This window comes from Bos mutus, chromosome 2, assembly GCF_027580195.1.
Source record: "Bos mutus isolate GX-2022 chromosome 2, NWIPB_WYAK_1.1, whole genome shotgun sequence".
Classification (NCBI taxonomy): Eukaryota; Metazoa; Chordata; class Mammalia; order Artiodactyla; family Bovidae; genus Bos; species Bos mutus.
In genome coordinates this window covers 45,619,253-45,637,533 of record NC_091618.1, presented here as the reverse complement: position 1 = coordinate 45,637,533, position 18,281 = coordinate 45,619,253, and the positions used below count along the sequence as shown (strand labels likewise).

General features: G+C 43.3%; 1 protein-coding gene across 1 annotated transcript in view; it reads right to left on the bottom strand.

Moving 5' to 3' along the window:
- The window catches only part of MPP4 (MAGUK p55 scaffold protein 4), a 40,538-nt gene extending 23,128 nt beyond the window's left edge, over nt 1-17,410 (bottom strand). Inside the window, exons 1-9 of the mRNA XM_005904247.2 lie at nt 17,323-17,410; nt 16,165-16,286; nt 14,676-14,753; nt 11,551-11,631; nt 9,601-9,732; nt 8,276-8,357; nt 6,725-6,810; nt 3,958-4,029; nt 3,274-3,470 (exon numbers count right to left, since the gene is read on the bottom strand). Of these exons, the coding sequence (XP_005904309.2) occupies nt 3,274-3,470; nt 3,958-4,029; nt 6,725-6,810; nt 8,276-8,357; nt 9,601-9,732; nt 11,551-11,631; nt 14,676-14,753; nt 16,165-16,286; nt 17,323-17,410 (938 nt within the window). The remainder of the gene's footprint in view (nt 1-3,273; nt 3,471-3,957; nt 4,030-6,724; nt 6,811-8,275; nt 8,358-9,600; nt 9,733-11,550; nt 11,632-14,675; nt 14,754-16,164; nt 16,287-17,322) is intronic.
- Nucleotides 17,411-18,281: the final 871 nt, after the last annotated feature.

Genomic DNA, 18,281 nt, shown 5'->3' with positions numbered 1-18,281 from the left:
GTCAGTTGCTCAGTCAAGTCTGAATCTTTGTGACCCCATGGACTGGATAACCCGCCAGGCTCCTCTGTCCATGGAATTCTCCAGACAAGAATACTGGAGTGGATAGCCATTCCCTTCTCCAGGGGACCTTCCTGACCCAGGGGTCGAACCTAGGTCTCTTGCATTGCAGGCAGACTCTTCACCATCTGAGCCACCAGGGAAGCCTCCACACACATTGTCAAATACGTTCTGCAAATGTACAGTCTTTCTTATTTTGTCCTGCCTCATAGCATCTTCTCAGAGCCAAACTGATTTAGAGTTAACACCCAGCCCATGACCCTAGTTCATATGCCCAAGGCTTCAGTGCATGAGCCCTGGCACCCCCGTTTCTGGTGTGGTAGCCCGCTCCAGCAGGTCTCAGAATATTCACCACATGTTCTGGTTTCCCTCCCAACCTGTGAGGCTCTCCATAGTCCATTTAGAGCCACATGAATTTCAACTCCTTCTGTTGCCCTTTATTTGTGCACTGATCCAATAAGCCTGTCATTTCTGTGTGCTCCTTGCAAGACCCCCACCAGAGCCTCCACACCACTCCCTGCTCTGAGACCATGAGGACTAATCTCATTAGGCCTTTATCCCTGGTGCGTGTCCTCAGCCCCCAAATTCGGGTCATTCCTTATCCTCTGCACATTAATCCCTGTTCCATCTACCATCCACCGCTCCCTGACACCCTTTCTCACACTCTCTAGAACTGGTAGAAAACCTTCAGTGAAGCCTCTCACCACACTTGACCTTCTTGGAGCTTCCCTGGTGGCTCAGATGGTAAAGAATCTGCCTGCAATGCAGGAGACCTGCATTCAATCCCTGGGTCAGGAAGATTCCCTGGAGAAGGGAATGACAACCCACTCCAGTATTCTTACCTGGAGAATTCTATGGACAGAGGAGCCTGGCAGGCTACAGTTCATGGGGTCTGAAAGAGTCAGATATGACTGAGTGACTGATACTTGCACTTTCACTTTTCACCTTCTTGCCTTAACTAAACCCAGGTCCCCGGAGGTCCCTGCTCCCCTTTCCTCTTGCTCCCAGGCTTGTGTTGGTATACCAGCCCAGACTCGAGGGGGAGGGGAATCCTGATGCGCAGCTTAGCTGATTTCGGTCTTGTCAACTTCCCACTGTGACTGATTTCCAGCTGCCATCTGACGTCACTGACCATGAGGAAGGGTGCACACGGGCTCTGAGGGCTGGCTCCAGCATACCACAAGGCCCTCACCCCACAGGGCCTGGAGGTGGGGGTCTCTGCCCTGCCATCTCCAGACCATTCTCCCTCTTCCCTAGAAGAGGCTCTCACTTTGAATACCCTCCTCCTGACTCTTCTGGAAGCCATTCTCAGATGATTCCTGCTCACTCCCATGCTCTTAACACTGCTAAGTCACTTCAGTCGTGTCCGACTCTGTGCGACACCATAGACGGCAGCCCACCAGGCTCCCCAGTCCCTGGGATTCTCCAGGCAAGAACACTGGAGTGGGTTGCCATTTCCTTCTCCAATGCATGAAAGTGAAAAGTGAAAGTGAAGTCGCTCAGTCGTGTCCGACTCTTAGCGACCCCATGGACTACAGCCTACCAGGCTCCTCCGTCCATGGGATTTTCCAGGCAAGAGTACTGGAGTGGGGTGCCATTGCCTTCTCCAGCTCTTAACACTGCTCCATCATAATTCATGAATATTTTTATTTGGCACATTAATGCCTCTTCCAACACCCTGGCCTCTTGGTTCCTTGATCTCCTCTCTTCCAATGACCTTAGCTACTGCCTCCCACTGTCATCCCCTAGACCTTTCAGTTCCAAAAACTACAATCTCTATAATTTCAATTTCTAGCATCCCTTTCTTCTACCAGCAACTTCTGTCTTCCCACTCCAATAATCTATCAACCTCTTAGGAACCTATAATCCACTGACCTGACTTCCTTTCCACTGATCCTACACTGTCACCTCCCTCCTTAACATAAATGTCATGATCCTTCATAAAAGACACTCTCTTCTCCCTCTCTTAATTTACTGCTAAGTCTGACTCTCTGTCTAGTCTGGACCTGTCCTCCCAGGAAGCTGACCAAATTTATGTAAATTTGACTGTAAATTTATGAACTTGAAGCCTAAGTGGGCCCTTAATGCTGATGACTGTATTTAGTCAATCAATTTCTCTCCAGTTCTCATAGAAACTTTTCAAGCTTTCTCCTCTTTCCTTCCCAAAATCTCCTACCCACTTTACTCTCAGCCATGACATTGGTTGATAAGAAAATAAGAGCAGATGGAAGAGACTTTCCATAAGCTCGCACCATATCCCTCATCCTCAGCTGTGCCCACACTCTGCATTCTCTACTGCTGCGATTACTGTGGGTAAACTGTTCAGAATCCTGTACAAGGCCAACCCCTCTACTTATAGACTTCATCACCTCTCCATCTGCCTCCTCAAGGACTGATAACAGCAGCAATTCTCTCCTTTTTCTCCTGTATCAGGAAAGTTTCCCTCTCACTGGATTTCCCCCATTAGCATTATCTACCCCATCTAAAAACTCTCATACTACTCTGCTCTCTCCTCTAGCTATTTCTCCACTGCTTTGCTCTGCCTTATACAAAATGTTGCAAAGACTTTTCTGTGCTCAGTTTTCAATGTCTTCAAATCCCCTTTTACTCAGATTTTGGCCCACCCCTCCACTGAAATTGCTTTTATCAAGATCACCAATGACCTCCTTTGCTAAATCCAGTGGTCAGTTCTCAGTCTCCACAACAGTGGTGAACATAGTTGATCAGCACACTCTAACATCATGATTTTCATCCTGTCTCATTGGCGATTCCTTCTCAGTCTCTTTTGCTGGCTCCATTTTCTTCTTTGTGATCTCTTAACATTGGCTGAGTCTTGGGCCTCTTATTCTATCTTCTTTCTCTCTCTAATCACTTCCTTGGGTGATGAATTGAGATTCAGTAACTGAGCTTTCAACTCAGCCTTGAAAGGTTAATAGAGGGAGCCAGAACTACCTTTTAAACTTTAGTTTCCCAAGTACTAGTCTCTCTTTTCTAGTTGATATGATTATCCTGGTCCCTTTGGTATTTAAGATGTTTAGGGCATATTGACAAGTTGACATTTGGATTTATAGACCAGTGTGTGTTCATCTATCTGCTTGTCTCTCCTCCTATCTTAATTGCAGTAACACTGCTTATCTTCCTTAATTGCAAAAACCTGAGAAATGTTTTATTTCCTGATGACTCAGTCTTGGGTCCAGGAATAATGACTTTTCTTACCTCTTCAGAAGTTGGTTAGAAGGGATTAGCCCAGCACAGGTATCAAGGTCAGAGATTTTCCGGGCCTGCCACCAGAGAGCATCATTCTGGTCCACAATCTGGAGGATGTCTCCTTTCTGGAAAGGCAGCCCGGCATCCATGCAAGGGATGGTGGGGTCCTCCTGGGGCCAGTACTCGATCATGGCACGAACATACACCTGATGGTAGGCACATAATGACATCATCAGAAGAATCCTTACCCCCAGGTTGTTAAGACTTAAAATCATCTCTCTGACTCTTCTACCTACTAGTGCTATCTTTCCTCTCCATCTTCACCAAGAAGAAATCCCTTCTTGAACTGAGTCTAAGAGCCATGAAAAAAAAAAAAGTGACTTTGGGAATAAAATCTTTTAGCTCTGAGAAGTCTCTGCTCAAATGTTCACCATTCCTGATGTTACTTCTTAACTTCTCAATACCCCCATCTTCTCTTACTGTGTTCATTTACTGATTTGCGTCTCATGTCATCAGTGTTGAAAAATATGCAATACAATATTGAACAAATGATCAACACATTACAGAGGATAGTAGTAAAATATAAAGTTTTTTTGTTTTGTGGTTTTTTTTTTTTGCTGTTATTGTGGAGGATTTACTGTGTGTGGGTAAAGGTTTTTACTGTGTGGGTCTGAAGGTTCAGTTAATTCTTACCGTCTTCTGGCTGTTAACAGGAGGGTCAGAAACTGGAACCACCTTGAACATAATTGTGCCACGAGACATGGCCTAGAAAATGTCAGAGGAGAGAATGGCAAACCTCAGACTTTACTGGGTTATTAGGGTTTGGCAGGTGAAAGTTAAAAACAATGTGTGCAGGTCAAATGGTGACATCTCCCACAGGGGCTTTTACAAGGGCTCAACAGCTAAATATCACCACCCAGAAATGGACATTAGAAGAACTTTAGCTTCACTTCTGTCCTGCTGTGTGGGGTCCAGGGTCCTGAGGCTGGACTCTCCTAGTACCCTCCACCTTGCTCTCATCAGGACACCACACTCAGCAAGCTCTTTTCCCCCAAAGCATGAGGAGGGAAAGGAACTCTTTTTTTTTTTAACCAACGAAGTATCATCTTTGTCGTGTGTAAGAACTTTTAGGTTCCTCACAGTGTAGAGTCATAGTAAGGACATCGTGACATCAGCCATGTATACTGTTGGGGTAGGTAGGAGTTAGTCATTTTCCCAGCCTCTCAGCAGTAGAGAATCCGCCTACTAATGCAGGAGTCCTCCCCTCCCCACCGCCCCCCACCCCCGCCCCGTCAACCCCAACGCCCCCAGCCCCTGCCATTGGATCTGTGGTTCCAGAAGATCTCTCGGAGAAGGAAACGGGTAACCCATTCCAGTATTCTTGCCTGGAAAATCCCTTGCACAGAGAAGCCTGCCGGGCTACAGTCCATGGGGTCACAAAGAGTTGGACTTGTCAGACTGAACAGGCTAGGTGAAAAACTTCAGAATTGTCACTTAATTACTATATCTCTGCTTAGAAATGCCAGGACCCTAGACAGTAATCATCAGAAACAATGACTTTGAAAACTTATTAATACTGTCAAAAAAAAAAATCAATCTTAAAGAGCTTTGCTTTAACTTCATCTTTGTTTCAAGGATTAGAAATAATGTTAAATAAATACCCTCCGACAAAATAGTCTCACAATAAATGGTATCTATTACTGTCATTCCTTGCTGTCAAGGTTCATATATTCTCATATCTGTACCACCTCCTAACGCCTAGCACATATTGGACAGTCATATAAATATTTCATTCGAATGAGTGAAGGAGTGATAGCACTGAGATTCAAGTTGCACTCTAGTTAAAGCTTCGAGTCTTGCTTTTCGCGTTAGACCCTGAGTGCATGAGAAAACGAAGGATAAAAACCTTCTCCGACTTGCTGCCAGTGCTAAACTATTAATTCCCAACATGCAATAAAACTCCGTAGTTACCCGAGCCAGGTCAAAGCAGTCTCCAACTCTCCTTTCGCTACGCGGGAGTAGAGCAGAAGTTTATGCAAATACGGGAAAGGAACTCTTGATCTGACTTTCACTCTTCATGTCTCTGTCAGTAAGTCTTTCCTAAACACTTGTTTCTGTATCAGGCAGCCTCATCTGATGGGGAAGAAGATCCCAAGTCTTCTCAGGGGTACTGACAAGCCTCTAAACTAATGGTAGAGGAGACAGAGAACCTCCTAGCTTGATGTGGGAGGTAGGAACACACCCCTCAGCCCCACTCCCCAAAACACACACCATGACAGACACTGGAGATCCAGAGATGAACAAGAAAGATCTCATTCTCACTCAGGAATCTCATGATCCCACTGTCATGGTAACTCCACAGCTGGTACCAAAAGGACTGTGGTGGACACATGCGTATCTGTGACTGACAGTCCTTTAAGCTCTTTTGGCAGTACATTTTAAACCACAAAGAATCTTGCATAGCAGTTTGCAAAATATTTAGGTGCTTAATATACTCCTTACTGGGGGCTTCCCAGGTAGCGCTAGTAGTAAAGAACCTGCCTGCCAATGCAGGGGATGCAAGAGACTCAGGTTCAATCCTTGGGTTGAGAAGATCCCCAGGGAGAAGGAAATGGCAGTCCACTCCAGTATTCTTACCTGGAGAATCCCCATGGACAGAGGAGCCTGGCAGGCTACAGTCCATAGGGTCACACAGAGTTGGACACAACTGAAGTGACTTAGCAGGTACACATACTCCTTATTATACCACTTCTCATCTCAGTCCCTAAGGCACATCTATGAAAATCCAGAGTTCCTGCAAGAACCCAGTGTGAGAACCACTAGTACACATAATATATAATAACCGACCTCGGGCCCCACAGGGGGGTGTGCACGGGGAGAGGTGGGCAGGGCATGACGCTATGGCTATATTGACAGCTGAACGGTGACCCAGGCAATGGTTGGAAGGATGGGAATGAGAACTGAAAAGAAACCAAAAGCTCATATAATCAGGTCATAAATCCCCATCTCAACCACAAGGACTGGCAGGGCCAGCAAAGATGTCCCCCTCCCCATTTGCTGCCCTCTGGGGACTTCTTTTCTACCTCAAAGCTGCCTCAAAGAAACTGCATAAAAATGTTAGGGGAGCAAGGGGTGGTTTGCTCAGGTTCAGACTCTCCTCCACAGTCTCACTCTGCCCACCCCGGGCTCAGTTTCCAACAGAGCAACCCAGGTGATGAGGACCTGGGCCGTCTTCCTGAGGCTGAAAGAGCAGCTTGGGAAGGGACATCTCCAGCAGGGTCCAGATCAACTGGGGAGAGGGAGTACGTGAGGGGGATGAGATGCATAGAAACAGACAAGTTCTAGGGCCTGGAGAGAGTAGGCTGCCGGGAGGGACTCGAATCCCCCTCCCGGCGCACACGCCAGAGGCTGGATGCAACACGGAGTGAGTCATGGATAAATCGAGGAGAAGACTTGTTACCAGAATGTGGATCACTTGCTCAGGGTCCAGTCCTTCAACTGAAACTCCATTCACTTCCACCAGTTTGTCCCCGGCGTATAACAGCCCTAGGCAAACCGGAACACAAAACAGAGGGGTGCCAAATAACTCGCAAAAAGGGCGGCAGCCATCCCAACACTACTTAACAAACTCACTAACCTAAGCATGCTCTGACATCTTAAATTCTACTGTGAAACAATAGTAATAATAAACTGGTTATTTGAATTTACAAATAACCACCAAATTCAAACTGGTTATTTGAATTTACACTACCACCAAAGTACATGAGAATTGCCTTTTTCTACCTTTTCACCAACACTGGGCATTAACTAAAGGTGATACTTTTATTTTTGCTAATCTGATGTTGTAAAATGGAACTGGAACATTGGTAAGAAGATAAGACTAAAAATAAAGATGTCTATAATTTCCTTTGCTGTGCAAAAGCTTTTAAGTTTAATTAGGTCTCACTTATTTATTGTTTTTATTTCCATTACTCTAGAAGGTGGGTCACAGAGGATATTGCTGTGATTTATGTCATCAAGTGTTCTACCTATGTTTTTCTCTAAAAGTTTTGTAGTTTCTGGTCTTACATTTAGTTCTTTAATCCATTTTGAGTTTATCTTTGTGTATGGTGTGAGGAAGTGTTCTAATTTCATTCTTTTACAGGTATCTGTCCAGTTTTCCCAGCACCACTTAAATTTAAAAATAAAAATAAAGATGTCACGGTCGTGAGTAAAGGTTAAATGAAAAGGAAATGGGGTGGGGGTATTCTTCAAAAGAGAAAGTGTAGAGAAACTTGGGGGTTAAGATTAAGCCTTGAGAATTATGAGGTAAGACAGTGGAGACAAGAAGCTTCTTGAAAATTTCAAGAAAGCTATCTTCAACATCAAATGTGCTAGAGAAGTAAAAATAGAACTGAGGCTTAAGGGAGGGCCAGTAGACTTAGCAACTAGGAAGTCTCTGGGTAATTTCTCTAAGAATGTTGGTGTATGAATTCTACACCAGGTTTCCGGGGTCATGAGCAGGGAGGACAAGGGACAGCAGGTAGATAACTGATGGTTTCAGAAGCACAGCAGTGAAAAGAAGGAAATTCAATTCCCAGATAGAAAAGGCAAGCAACAACAGTCTGAAGATGTGGAAAAGCTGTGCCTTTAAGAAAGCAGAAGGACCAAGTGGAGAGTGAAAGTTGGGAATATAGAGAGAGGCAGACCTAGCCTTGAACCCTAACTCCAACTGTGAACCTCAAGCAAGTTAGGTGGTTAATCTTTGTGAGCTTCAGTCTCCTCATCTATACAGTAGCATGATGATGCTTAGCTTGTTAGGTTTATGTGGGAATGTAAAGTGACAGAAAATTAATTTAATGCATAAAATGGAGGGACTCGGTGAGGAAGGGCAACGGGGTTGGTTTCTCTGGAATATTTCTGTCTTCCTTCTTAGTAACAAAGCAGTGGAACTTATTAAAGGCTCGACCTCACATAGGAGACCGGGGTCCCCTGTTTTCCCGGTTGCTTGCACACCACTGCTCCAGCTTACCACTCCTCTCGGCCAGCCCACCATGGATGACTCTGGCCACCAGGATGTCCCCTGTCATCTCATGGCGCTTGATGGTAGCTCCCTGGGAAGAGAGTACAGTGGAACCCATTTTTTACGTAACATGACCACTTTCCTGGGGGCTTCCCTCAATGTCGTTCTGGTCTTTCAAACAAGGGAATTCATACCAACCAGGGTCATGGAGAAGGAAATGACAACCGCTCCAGTATTCTTGCCTGGAGAATTCTGTGGACAGAGGCGCCTACAGGCAGGCTACAGTCCATAGGATCTCAAAGAGTCAGACACGACTGAGTGACTATCACTCACACTCAGGGCCATATGTATACCATGTCATCAAAAAGGAAAGGCCATTTCACTCAGGTCTGCCAGAATCTCTATTCAACCACATAGACATCAAATAATATTGAGATCCTTCCAGAGATAAACAGAACTTCCACGATTCCAACCTAATCAAAGGAAATATGCTTAGAAAATCATATTAATGCCTTACTTAGCTTCCCCTTAACAGAGGAAAATACCTAGGCAAATACATTAGAACTAGGTGAAATACATATACATGTCACAGAGCCAAATAATAAAATAATTTCTTTTTTTCTCATAGCTGTTAAAAAAGAAAAACACTAAGCAGAAATCTTTCCTGGTGAAAACATTACAACCTGTAAAGTGCTTGAAATCACAGGCAAAATTGATTAAAATATATTTTAGCCATTGTTATCATGGATTCCCTCGTGTTGCCTGAGTGCCTCACACTATAGGTGACCACAAACAAGAATATTGCCCAACAGTTATTTCAAGCTACCTACCACACTAAATTTCAAGAATCCTAAGATGAAGCAGTGATCTCTGCTAGAATCATATGAGGAAAAAGTACAACAGCACTGATTTTGACTGCTTTCCTCTGGCCAACTGAAGAAACAGAACAGACAAGCATTACAAAATTCTGTTGGCAACCATGCCTAGCTGGGAATAGGATTGCTATGATAAAGTCAGAAAGACAGGTAGGTAATCAGCAAATCAGCAGAAGAGGGGAAACACATAACCCTCACCAAAAGGGAGAATAATTTGTAGCTCAAAGATATCCTTGATTGGATGGGGGAAGTTAATAGTTAAATAAAGAGAAATTATTAGTTTAAATAACACATGCATAAGGAAAACTGCCAGTGATTCTGTTTTTGGCCTTTGAAACATTTTGCTTATTTTAAATTAAAGAAAATTTTTATTAAAAAAAATATTGTCTAAATAACTACTAGAGATAACTTAGCTCCCAATTAACCCTGGTGTAATCCTAAATGAAAAGATTTCCTTACCAGGGGCTGCTGGTTCTTTACCAAGCAAACAATCCTCATTGCTTCCTCACTCTCAGGGATGTTGTCTGGCAGTGGGGGAAGAAGAGGCTCAAAGTCCTTCTGAGCTACCGTGTCGTGGGCGCTGAGCAAGGCCTGGAAACAGAGAAGGAAAAGGCAAATGAACCTCACGCATAGAATGCACCCACCTAGAAGATGCTGACTCAGTACTGTGTGAGACACACGACGACAACCAACAGGGACGCACCAGGCACAGTTCTAAGTGTTTTATGTGGATTAACTCAATCGTTACAGTAACTCTGAGGCAGGTGTACACATATATTTTTAACTTTTAAAATTTATTTTTATATAATTTTAAAGTTTACTTTCCATGTTCAGTTATTACAAAACACTGGCTGTGTTCCGTGTTTGTACAGTACATCCCTGTAGCCTGTCTCACACACAGTAGCTCACACTCCCCGCCCCCTCGCTCCTGTATTGGCCCTCCCCACTCGCACTCTACTGGTCGCTCCTAGCTTGTTCTCTGTATCTGTGAGTTTGCTCCTTTTTTGTCATATTAGATTATTGTATTTTTTAGGTTCCCCATATAAGTGATATACAGTATGTCTTTTCTCTGACTTATTTCATTTGGCATAATTCCTTCAAAGTGTCCGTCCGTGTTGCTGCAAATAGCAAAATCTCATTCATTTTTATGGCTGAATGGTATTCCATTGTGTGTGTGTGTGTGTGTGTGTGTGTACCACATCGTCTTTATCCATTCGTCTGTTGATGGAACACTTACGTTGATTTCATACCTTGGCAACTAGTGCTGCTATGTACATTGGAGTGCTTGTATTTTTTTCAAATTAGTGTTTTTTGGGGGTATATACCCAGGAGTGGAATTGCTGAATCAGATGGTAGCTCTATTTTTCGTTTTATGAAAAACCTCCATACAGTTTTCCATGGAGGCTGCATTAATTTACCAGGGTTCCCTTTTCTACACATCCTCATGAGGCAAGTATATTTACTGTCCCCATGTTATAGATAAGGAAACAAGGCACAGAGAGGGTAAGCAACACACAATTTATTCTTTCATTTCTGATAAAATGTATTCTGTCATGTTCTCATTTCCTGGAAACCCATGTAATCCATGATGCTCCTGCAAACTTGAACTACAAAATAATTATTGTAATAGTTTCCCCAGGCAAGGTAGAATGAGAGGCAGTAATCAAAACATCTTGCTGGTTTAATTTGTCAATGACACCTAAGATCCCATGTGAAACAGGATGAGAAAAAGCAGTCCCCTGGTTTAGGGTACGATCAAATAGTTCCGGTGTGTTAAAATTTCATTTCATGGGGTGGGGAAGTAGTCATTCTACAACTCTGCTTGAGACTGGTGGACAGAACTCTGTTGGAACTCAGAGAAAATTATGTAGGCTTATCTTGTGAAATAAAACTTTTTGACTCAAAAATTCCATTGCTCCAGATGCAGATATTCTCTTAAAGTTCTAATTTGTTGATAAATTGGTCTCAAAACCTGTAAGGTAGGGTTCTGTTCTGCAATCAAATGTTCTTTATATACCCCCTCATAGAGCTATTCATTATTATACTGTTTTTTCCAAATACCTTCATACACTTTATCTCTGAAACTTAAAATATTTCCCAGTTGGAAAGGATGTATGGTGCCTTAATTGTCCCCCAGAATTTTAGAGGAATGGTGGCTTTTCAGGGGGAAAACAAGATGCCATGGGAAGTCCTGAATGCCTCCATATAAATAGAGCCGGCTTGGCTCCATAACCAATGAGATTAAGTCGCCCATCAGTCACATCTGAGTCCCACATCTTTCAGTATAATCTGTTGGTTACCCACATACAGTAAAAGAACATCTATTCCAAGAGCACATCTTTATTTCTTCTTCCCAACTCTGTCAATGTGCTGGATGGTTATACCTTGTCAATTTTAGCAAGCACTTGCCTTAAAGTGTGGAGCCTGGAGGATCTGTCTTAGCTCTTGGATCTCAGGGGACTTGGGGGTTTCGCGTAGTATCTTCACTACCTGGTTGGTGGGAAAACATACATGTGAATTTTTAATAATCTTTATCACCTAGTTAACATCACCCAGGTTGGATAACAGGTATATTGACATGATATTTACCTAAGAAAAGCTGTTACTAAAGCCTTCTTCTTCACCTTTAAAGTCAGGTGAAATTAGCATTTTTTCCTTATTCACTAAACTTCATTACAGCAGATAGAATCCAAGACTGGGGATAGATCTAAACCACAGTGCCCTTGTCCTGGCACCTCACAGACTTGGGGGAAGGACTAACTTAATCGTGTAAGATCATATGTGCCAAGGCAGTTTCCTCAGTGCCTCTAAAGTGACTGTTTGCTCATGTGAATGCTTTATGGGCAAGTTAAGATATCTGAGTTCTCCAGGTACAGGCTCAGTTACCTGGAAAACCAAGTAGCTTTAATCCCATGGGATGTTCCATTTTTCAACTAAAAAACGAAATGGTAATTTGTATTTTAAGGCTTTTATTTGATTAGTAATTTTAATGTTTGTTGCAACAATAAAAAAGTGTTAGAATAAATTCTGATCCCTTTGCTTTGGTTTAAGTGTAGACCTGGCTTCTGATAGAACATAAGAGCTTTCAAGAATTTAACTCTGTAAATCCTCACCAGTCAAGCAACATCACATCCAGTCAAATGAAAACAAGAGGTTTAGCAAACTTCACCTCCACTCACTAGAGTTACAGCTGAATAAAATCACATGTATGTGTTTCCCCATGGATAGCTAAGAACAATTTGAGTTGTTGATTACTGGAGTTTTGGCTGTAAGGCTTTATTTTTTTTCTTTTTAAAAGTTTCTATTAATGTGGTTTGGACAATAAATAAAAATAAAATGGATTATATTTATGCATCCAAATATTGGGCTTCCATGGTGGCTCAGATGGTAAAGAATCCACTTGCAAGGCGGGAAACCCAGGTTTGATCCCTGGGTGGAGAAGGTCTCCTGGAGGAGGGCATGGCAACTCCAGTATTCTTGCCTGGAGAATCCCCATGAATACAGGAGCCAGGTGGACTATGGTACATGGGGTTGCAAAGATTCAGACATGACTGAGCGACTTCCATTTTTCAACAAATATGTATTGAACATTGACTATGTGCTAGGTATAGTTTTTTGTTTGTTTGTTTTTAAATATGTATGTATTTATTTACTTGGTTGTGCTGGGCCTGTCGTAGTGCTCGAAATCTTTGATTTTTTTCTGAAATGCAGGATCTAGTTCCCTGACCAGAGATCGAACCCTGGTCCCCTGCTTTGGGAGGGCAGAGTCTTAGCCACTGGACCACCAGGGAAGTCCCTAGACACTGTTTTAAGTGATGCAAATACAGCTGTGAATAGGCAGACACAAACCCCCACACTCATAGAATTTACATTTTTGTTAGGAGCCACAGAAAAGAAGTAAAATGTGTAAATAAAAAAAAGAATAGTTTTATTTGATGATGAAAAGAATTAATTAAGAAGAAAAATAAAACAAGGAGGGTGGATAGAGAGTGCTATGAGGGGATTGCAGTTTTAGATGGGGTGACCAGAGAAAGTCTCTGTGAGAAGCTGACGTTTCAGTGGAAACTGGAAGGAGATGTAGAAGCATATCGTGTGGATATATAGGCAAGAGCATTACTGATGTAGGGGAAAGCAAATGCAAAGGGCCTGCAGCAGGAACATGTCTGATTCAAACATCCACAAGCGGTTCATGAGTCTGAAGCAGAGTGAATAAGGGAGAGGGTGGTAAGTCAACATCCAAGAGAGGTAGCACTATGTTTGCCTATATGATAGCTTTGATGTTTACTCTGAGATAAGAAGTTGTAGAAGAGTTTGAGCAGGGAAGTGACACATTTTGACACATCTTTAATTCAGAATGTCTTAATGGCTGCCATGACAGGAATAGATAGGGAGCAAGAGTAGAAGGAGACGACCAGGCAGGATGCTACATTGCAATTATCCATGTAAGAGAAAATGATGGCTATATGCAGTGATGCAGCAGAGGTGGTGTAGCTCAGAGTATTTTGAAGCCAGAGCTGAAGGACTGGGTGTGGGTATGAGAGAAAGAGAAAGTCAAAGATGATCCCAAAGATGTTGGTTTAAGCACCACAAAAACAAAAATTGTGCTCAGTCATGTCTGACTCTTTGCAACCCCATGGACTGCAGACCACCAGGCTCCTCTGTCGATGGAATGTTTCCAGGCAAGAATACTGGAGAGGGCTGCATTTCCTACTCCAGAGGATCTTCCCAACACAGGGATCGAACCCACAACTTTGTGCCTCCTGCATTGGCAGGAAGCTTCTTTACCACTAGCGCCACCTGGGAAGCCCCATGCAAGAACAAAAATAGATAGAAAAGGCTGGAGGAGGAGCAGCTTTGGGGTGGGGATGATTAGGAGCTCAGTTTGGGACCTGTTAAACTGGAGGGTCCATTAAACAGTAAAATGGGCAGGAGACAGTGGATATAAGAGTATAATTTAGCGGAGAAGTCCAGACTGGAGAAGTAAAATTGGAGATCATTAGCAGAAAAACAGGAGAAGGCAATGGCACCCCACTCCAGTACGTTTGCCTAGAAAATCCCATGGACGGAGGAGCCTGGTAGGCTGCAGTCCAAGGGGTCGCTAGAGTCGGACATGACTAAGCGACTTCACTTTCACTTTTCACTTTCATGCATTGGAGAAGGAAATGGCAACCCACTCCAGTGTTCTTGCCTGGAGAATCCCAGGAATGGGAAGCCTGGTGGGCTGCCATCTATGGGGTCGCACGGGGTCGCACAGAGTCGGACACGACTGAAGTGACGCAGCAGCAGCAGCAGCAGCATAACCGAGTCGAATATTTAGGGAAAAAGAGAAAAACAGACACATTTCTCTAGAAATGTGTTTTGTTTTAATTTGGGGAGGCAGGAGGCCAATTGTCTTTCTTCTTTTAAAGCTCAATTAGAAGCAAGGATTAGATGCATAGTCACCAATTAAATATTTAGAGCATTTAAACTAGCACTATGAGTAAAATGGCATCATGTTAAAACTACTATTCTTTGGATGAAAGAAAGCACCTCACCTCACAGGATAACGCCTGTGCATGGGGTGTGGCAGGAACGAGCTTCTTCTCTTTGAATTCCTGGAGGCTGTCATAAACCTGCAGAGGGGCAGCAAGGAGAGAATGATGTACTGAACAAAGGTTTGCCAAGGGGAGAAGCAGCCTGGGCAACGGTGCCAGCAGGTAGGCAGCCTGTGTGCCAACCTTTAATAAGGCTTGTTAGGTTGCCAGAACTTTTTCACCTTATAATTAGAAGCTTGTACCCTTTGACCAACATCTCCCCATTTCCTCCATCCCCAGCTCCTGGCAACCACTACTCTCTCTGTCTCTATGAGCTCCACATTTTTAGATTCCACATACAAGTGAGATGACATGATATTTGTCTTTCTCTGACTTATTGCACTTAACATATTGCCTTGAGATCCACCCATGCTGTCCCAAAAAAGGAAGATTTCTTCCTTTTATGGGTGAATAATATTCCATTGGACATCCCATTTCTGAGGATATTGTAAAATGAAATCATTATCTCAAAAACGTATCTGCACCCCATGTTCACTGAGGCTTTATTCATAATAGTCAAGGGCTTCTCAAGTGGCATTAGTGGTAAAGAACTCATCTGCCAATGCAGGAGATATAAGAGACCTGGGTTCGATCCCTGGGTTGGGAAGATCCCCTGGAAAAGGAAATGGCAACCCACTCCAGGATTCTTGCCTGAAGAATCCCATGGATAGAGGAGCCTGGTAGGCTACCGCCCATGGAGTCACAAAGAGTTGGACATAACTGCGTGACTTAGCAAGTACACAAAAGCCAAAACATGGGGGAAAGGAATCTGTGTCCAGCAATGGATAAAGAAATCAGGTATTTTAAAGCCAGTGCTGTAAGGAGTACTTCTGTGTTCACACTAAATACATTGACACCTCTTTTAAAAATATTAATATGCACCATAAGGCTGACCACATTTCACACCTAAGTGAAGGAAACACATCCCCCAAAAATAACTTCAAAAGGATCTTTCTTGATAATAACATTTGTTTAGAAGAACAAAATTTTAGTCAGATAGTAGACACTATTGTATAGTGTGAAATTTCAGCCAACTTATAAAAGAGAGCTTCAGAGTAAGAAAAACTTAAGATACCTAAACAGAACTGTGGACATTTCATTTCCTAATTTATAAAAACAAAGAGGAATGATATTTTAAAGCCTTTTTATTTGTCCTGAGTTGACCTCAAGGACAAAGGGTTATGGACAGCTGCGTATGGGGTTGCTGATGGCCATTTTCAGTGGCTGCTTTGTGATCCTGGGGCCCCTGGAAGAGAGGAAGGTGAGGGCAGAAAAGAGAGGAGCTGCTATATTCTTTTCCACTCAAGTAATTTCCTTCCTGAACTTGGGGTTGTGTAGGTCTTCCTTGAACTTTTTCCCTGTTGAGATTTCCCGCCATGTGACAGGCGACATTGCTGGATGAACAGGTGCCGCTCCCAAGGCCATGGCTTCAGAACAGTGGCGCGCTCACCTTGAGTAGAGCCTGCAGCCACGGGGAGTGGAGGAGGTCATACAGGAGGCACACTCCGTTCACGTCTCGGCTGTAGAACAGGTTCAGCTCCTGTAGCACGAGCCTCAGGAGGTGCGAGATCCCTAGGAACAGGAGAGGGCAGAGATGGAGTGGCAGATGAGGGCGGAAAGAAGGGCAGGTGTAACAGGAAGGACAATTCAGACCCTGAGGAGGCTCCAGGGGCTCAAAAGGAGAGGAGTGGACACTGCATTTAAAGCCGAAAGATCTACCTTCTGGCTCTGTTATCACTGTGTGTGCTTCAGAAAACCATCCAACTCTCTGGGAACTAGTTCCTTATAGAAAATGAGGGTATACTTGCTTTGCTATAGAGTTCTTGCTAACATTAGATGAACTAATAGATCACAATATACAGATGAAAAATTTTATGAGAGCAGTATTGCTTTCCCCTCCTCAGTCCTAACAGCCTCTGGTTTATTCCAAAATTATATAGTTGTTTTCTGGATCCTTCAAATATGCAGTCATCTGTATTTACCCTTTATGAAAATTCTTACTGAAAAACTCTCCCAACAGGCTCTTAGAAAATATTTACTCATGTATGTGCCTGCGCTGGGTCTTAATTGTGACACGCAGGCTCTTTCAGTTGCAGCTTGCGGAATCTTTAGCTGCAACATGTGAGAGCTCCCCGACCAGGGATCGAACCTAGGCCTCCTGCTTCTGGAGTGAGGAGCCTTAGCCACTGTAGCACCAGGAAAGTCTCTCCCAATAAAAAGGCTTTTAATACAAACCTCAGGGTTCCACTATTAAAAGGACTGGACAGATTTTAGCAAATGGTTGTTTTTATAAGTGTTTTCATAGAAATCCTATTTGTTGCAATGACATTCTGAATGTGAACAAGTTGCAAAGTTCTAAATAGAAGTAAAACATTGTGGGATAGGAAAAAAAGATTCCTCATCTACTGTATCGATTTCTTTCCTTTCTGCCTTAAAAATTGCTTGGACATATCACTAATAGATGCAACAGTACACTTCAGAGTGTATAACAAGTCCATATAGAAATCAGAATAAATCTATCAGAATTTCTGCCCCTAAATTGGATCACATGTTTAGAGTGATACTGAAAGGCCTTTCTGGTCTATAAAAGGAACTTGGCACCACATACCGTTCTCCGGATTGGTTCCCGTAGAGAGCTTCTCGTCCTTCTTGTCTTTTTCATCTGGAAGATCTGATCCTTTGTCTGACTGTATCATCCTCCTTGCCCAAGATTTCAGAGGGGATTCAGAGCTAGGGAACAGATCAACAAACAGCACACAGCTCATCCAGTCACATTGGCCCCATAGCTGTTAGTACATATAAAGGCATATATTTTCAACTAGCAATAGTCCAACTGAGCAAGTTGGACTCTGTGCTACATTCACACCAGGATCCACATCAGATAAAATGGTCCTGGGTCCTGCCCAGTGGTACTTCCTCTCTAAATTCACCACCACCAGCTGCGTGGACGAGAAAACTCACAAAACATTCCTTCTATCCCCTCTTTTTTATTTTTAAATAAATACTTTGACACTTTATTTTTTAATGTGTTTATTTATTTATTTGGCTGTGCTGGGTCTTAGTTGCAGCGTGTGGTATCTAGTTCCCTGACCAGGGATTGAGCCCGGGTCACCTGCATTGGGAGTGTGGAGTCTTAGCCACTTGACAACCAGGGAAGTCCCTGTTCCCCTCTTTTTTTAAACAAAGGACCAAGTTATATTTGTTTATTTCCCACCTCTTTGCCTTGTTGATTTTACCACCATTCTGAGTTTGGAAGGGCCTTCTCTGGCCTGACTCCATCTAGCCTGTCCATCTGGCCCTGTTCCCTTTCATTGCACCAATGGCACTGGTCACAGTTGCAAAAGTTATGGATTACTGCTCTAAATACCATTAGAGTTTATTTTATATATTGCTATAAGTAGGTTTAAAGAAACAGAAACTCCAAACAATAGTGGCTGAACAGAGTAGAAGTTCATATCTTGCTCGTGTAAGAGTCCAGAGGCAGAGACATCCCAGGGCTAGTAGGGCTGCCCCACTCCTGAAATTGTTAGAGAATAGGCTCCTTCCAGCCCACGGTTCTGCCTCCTC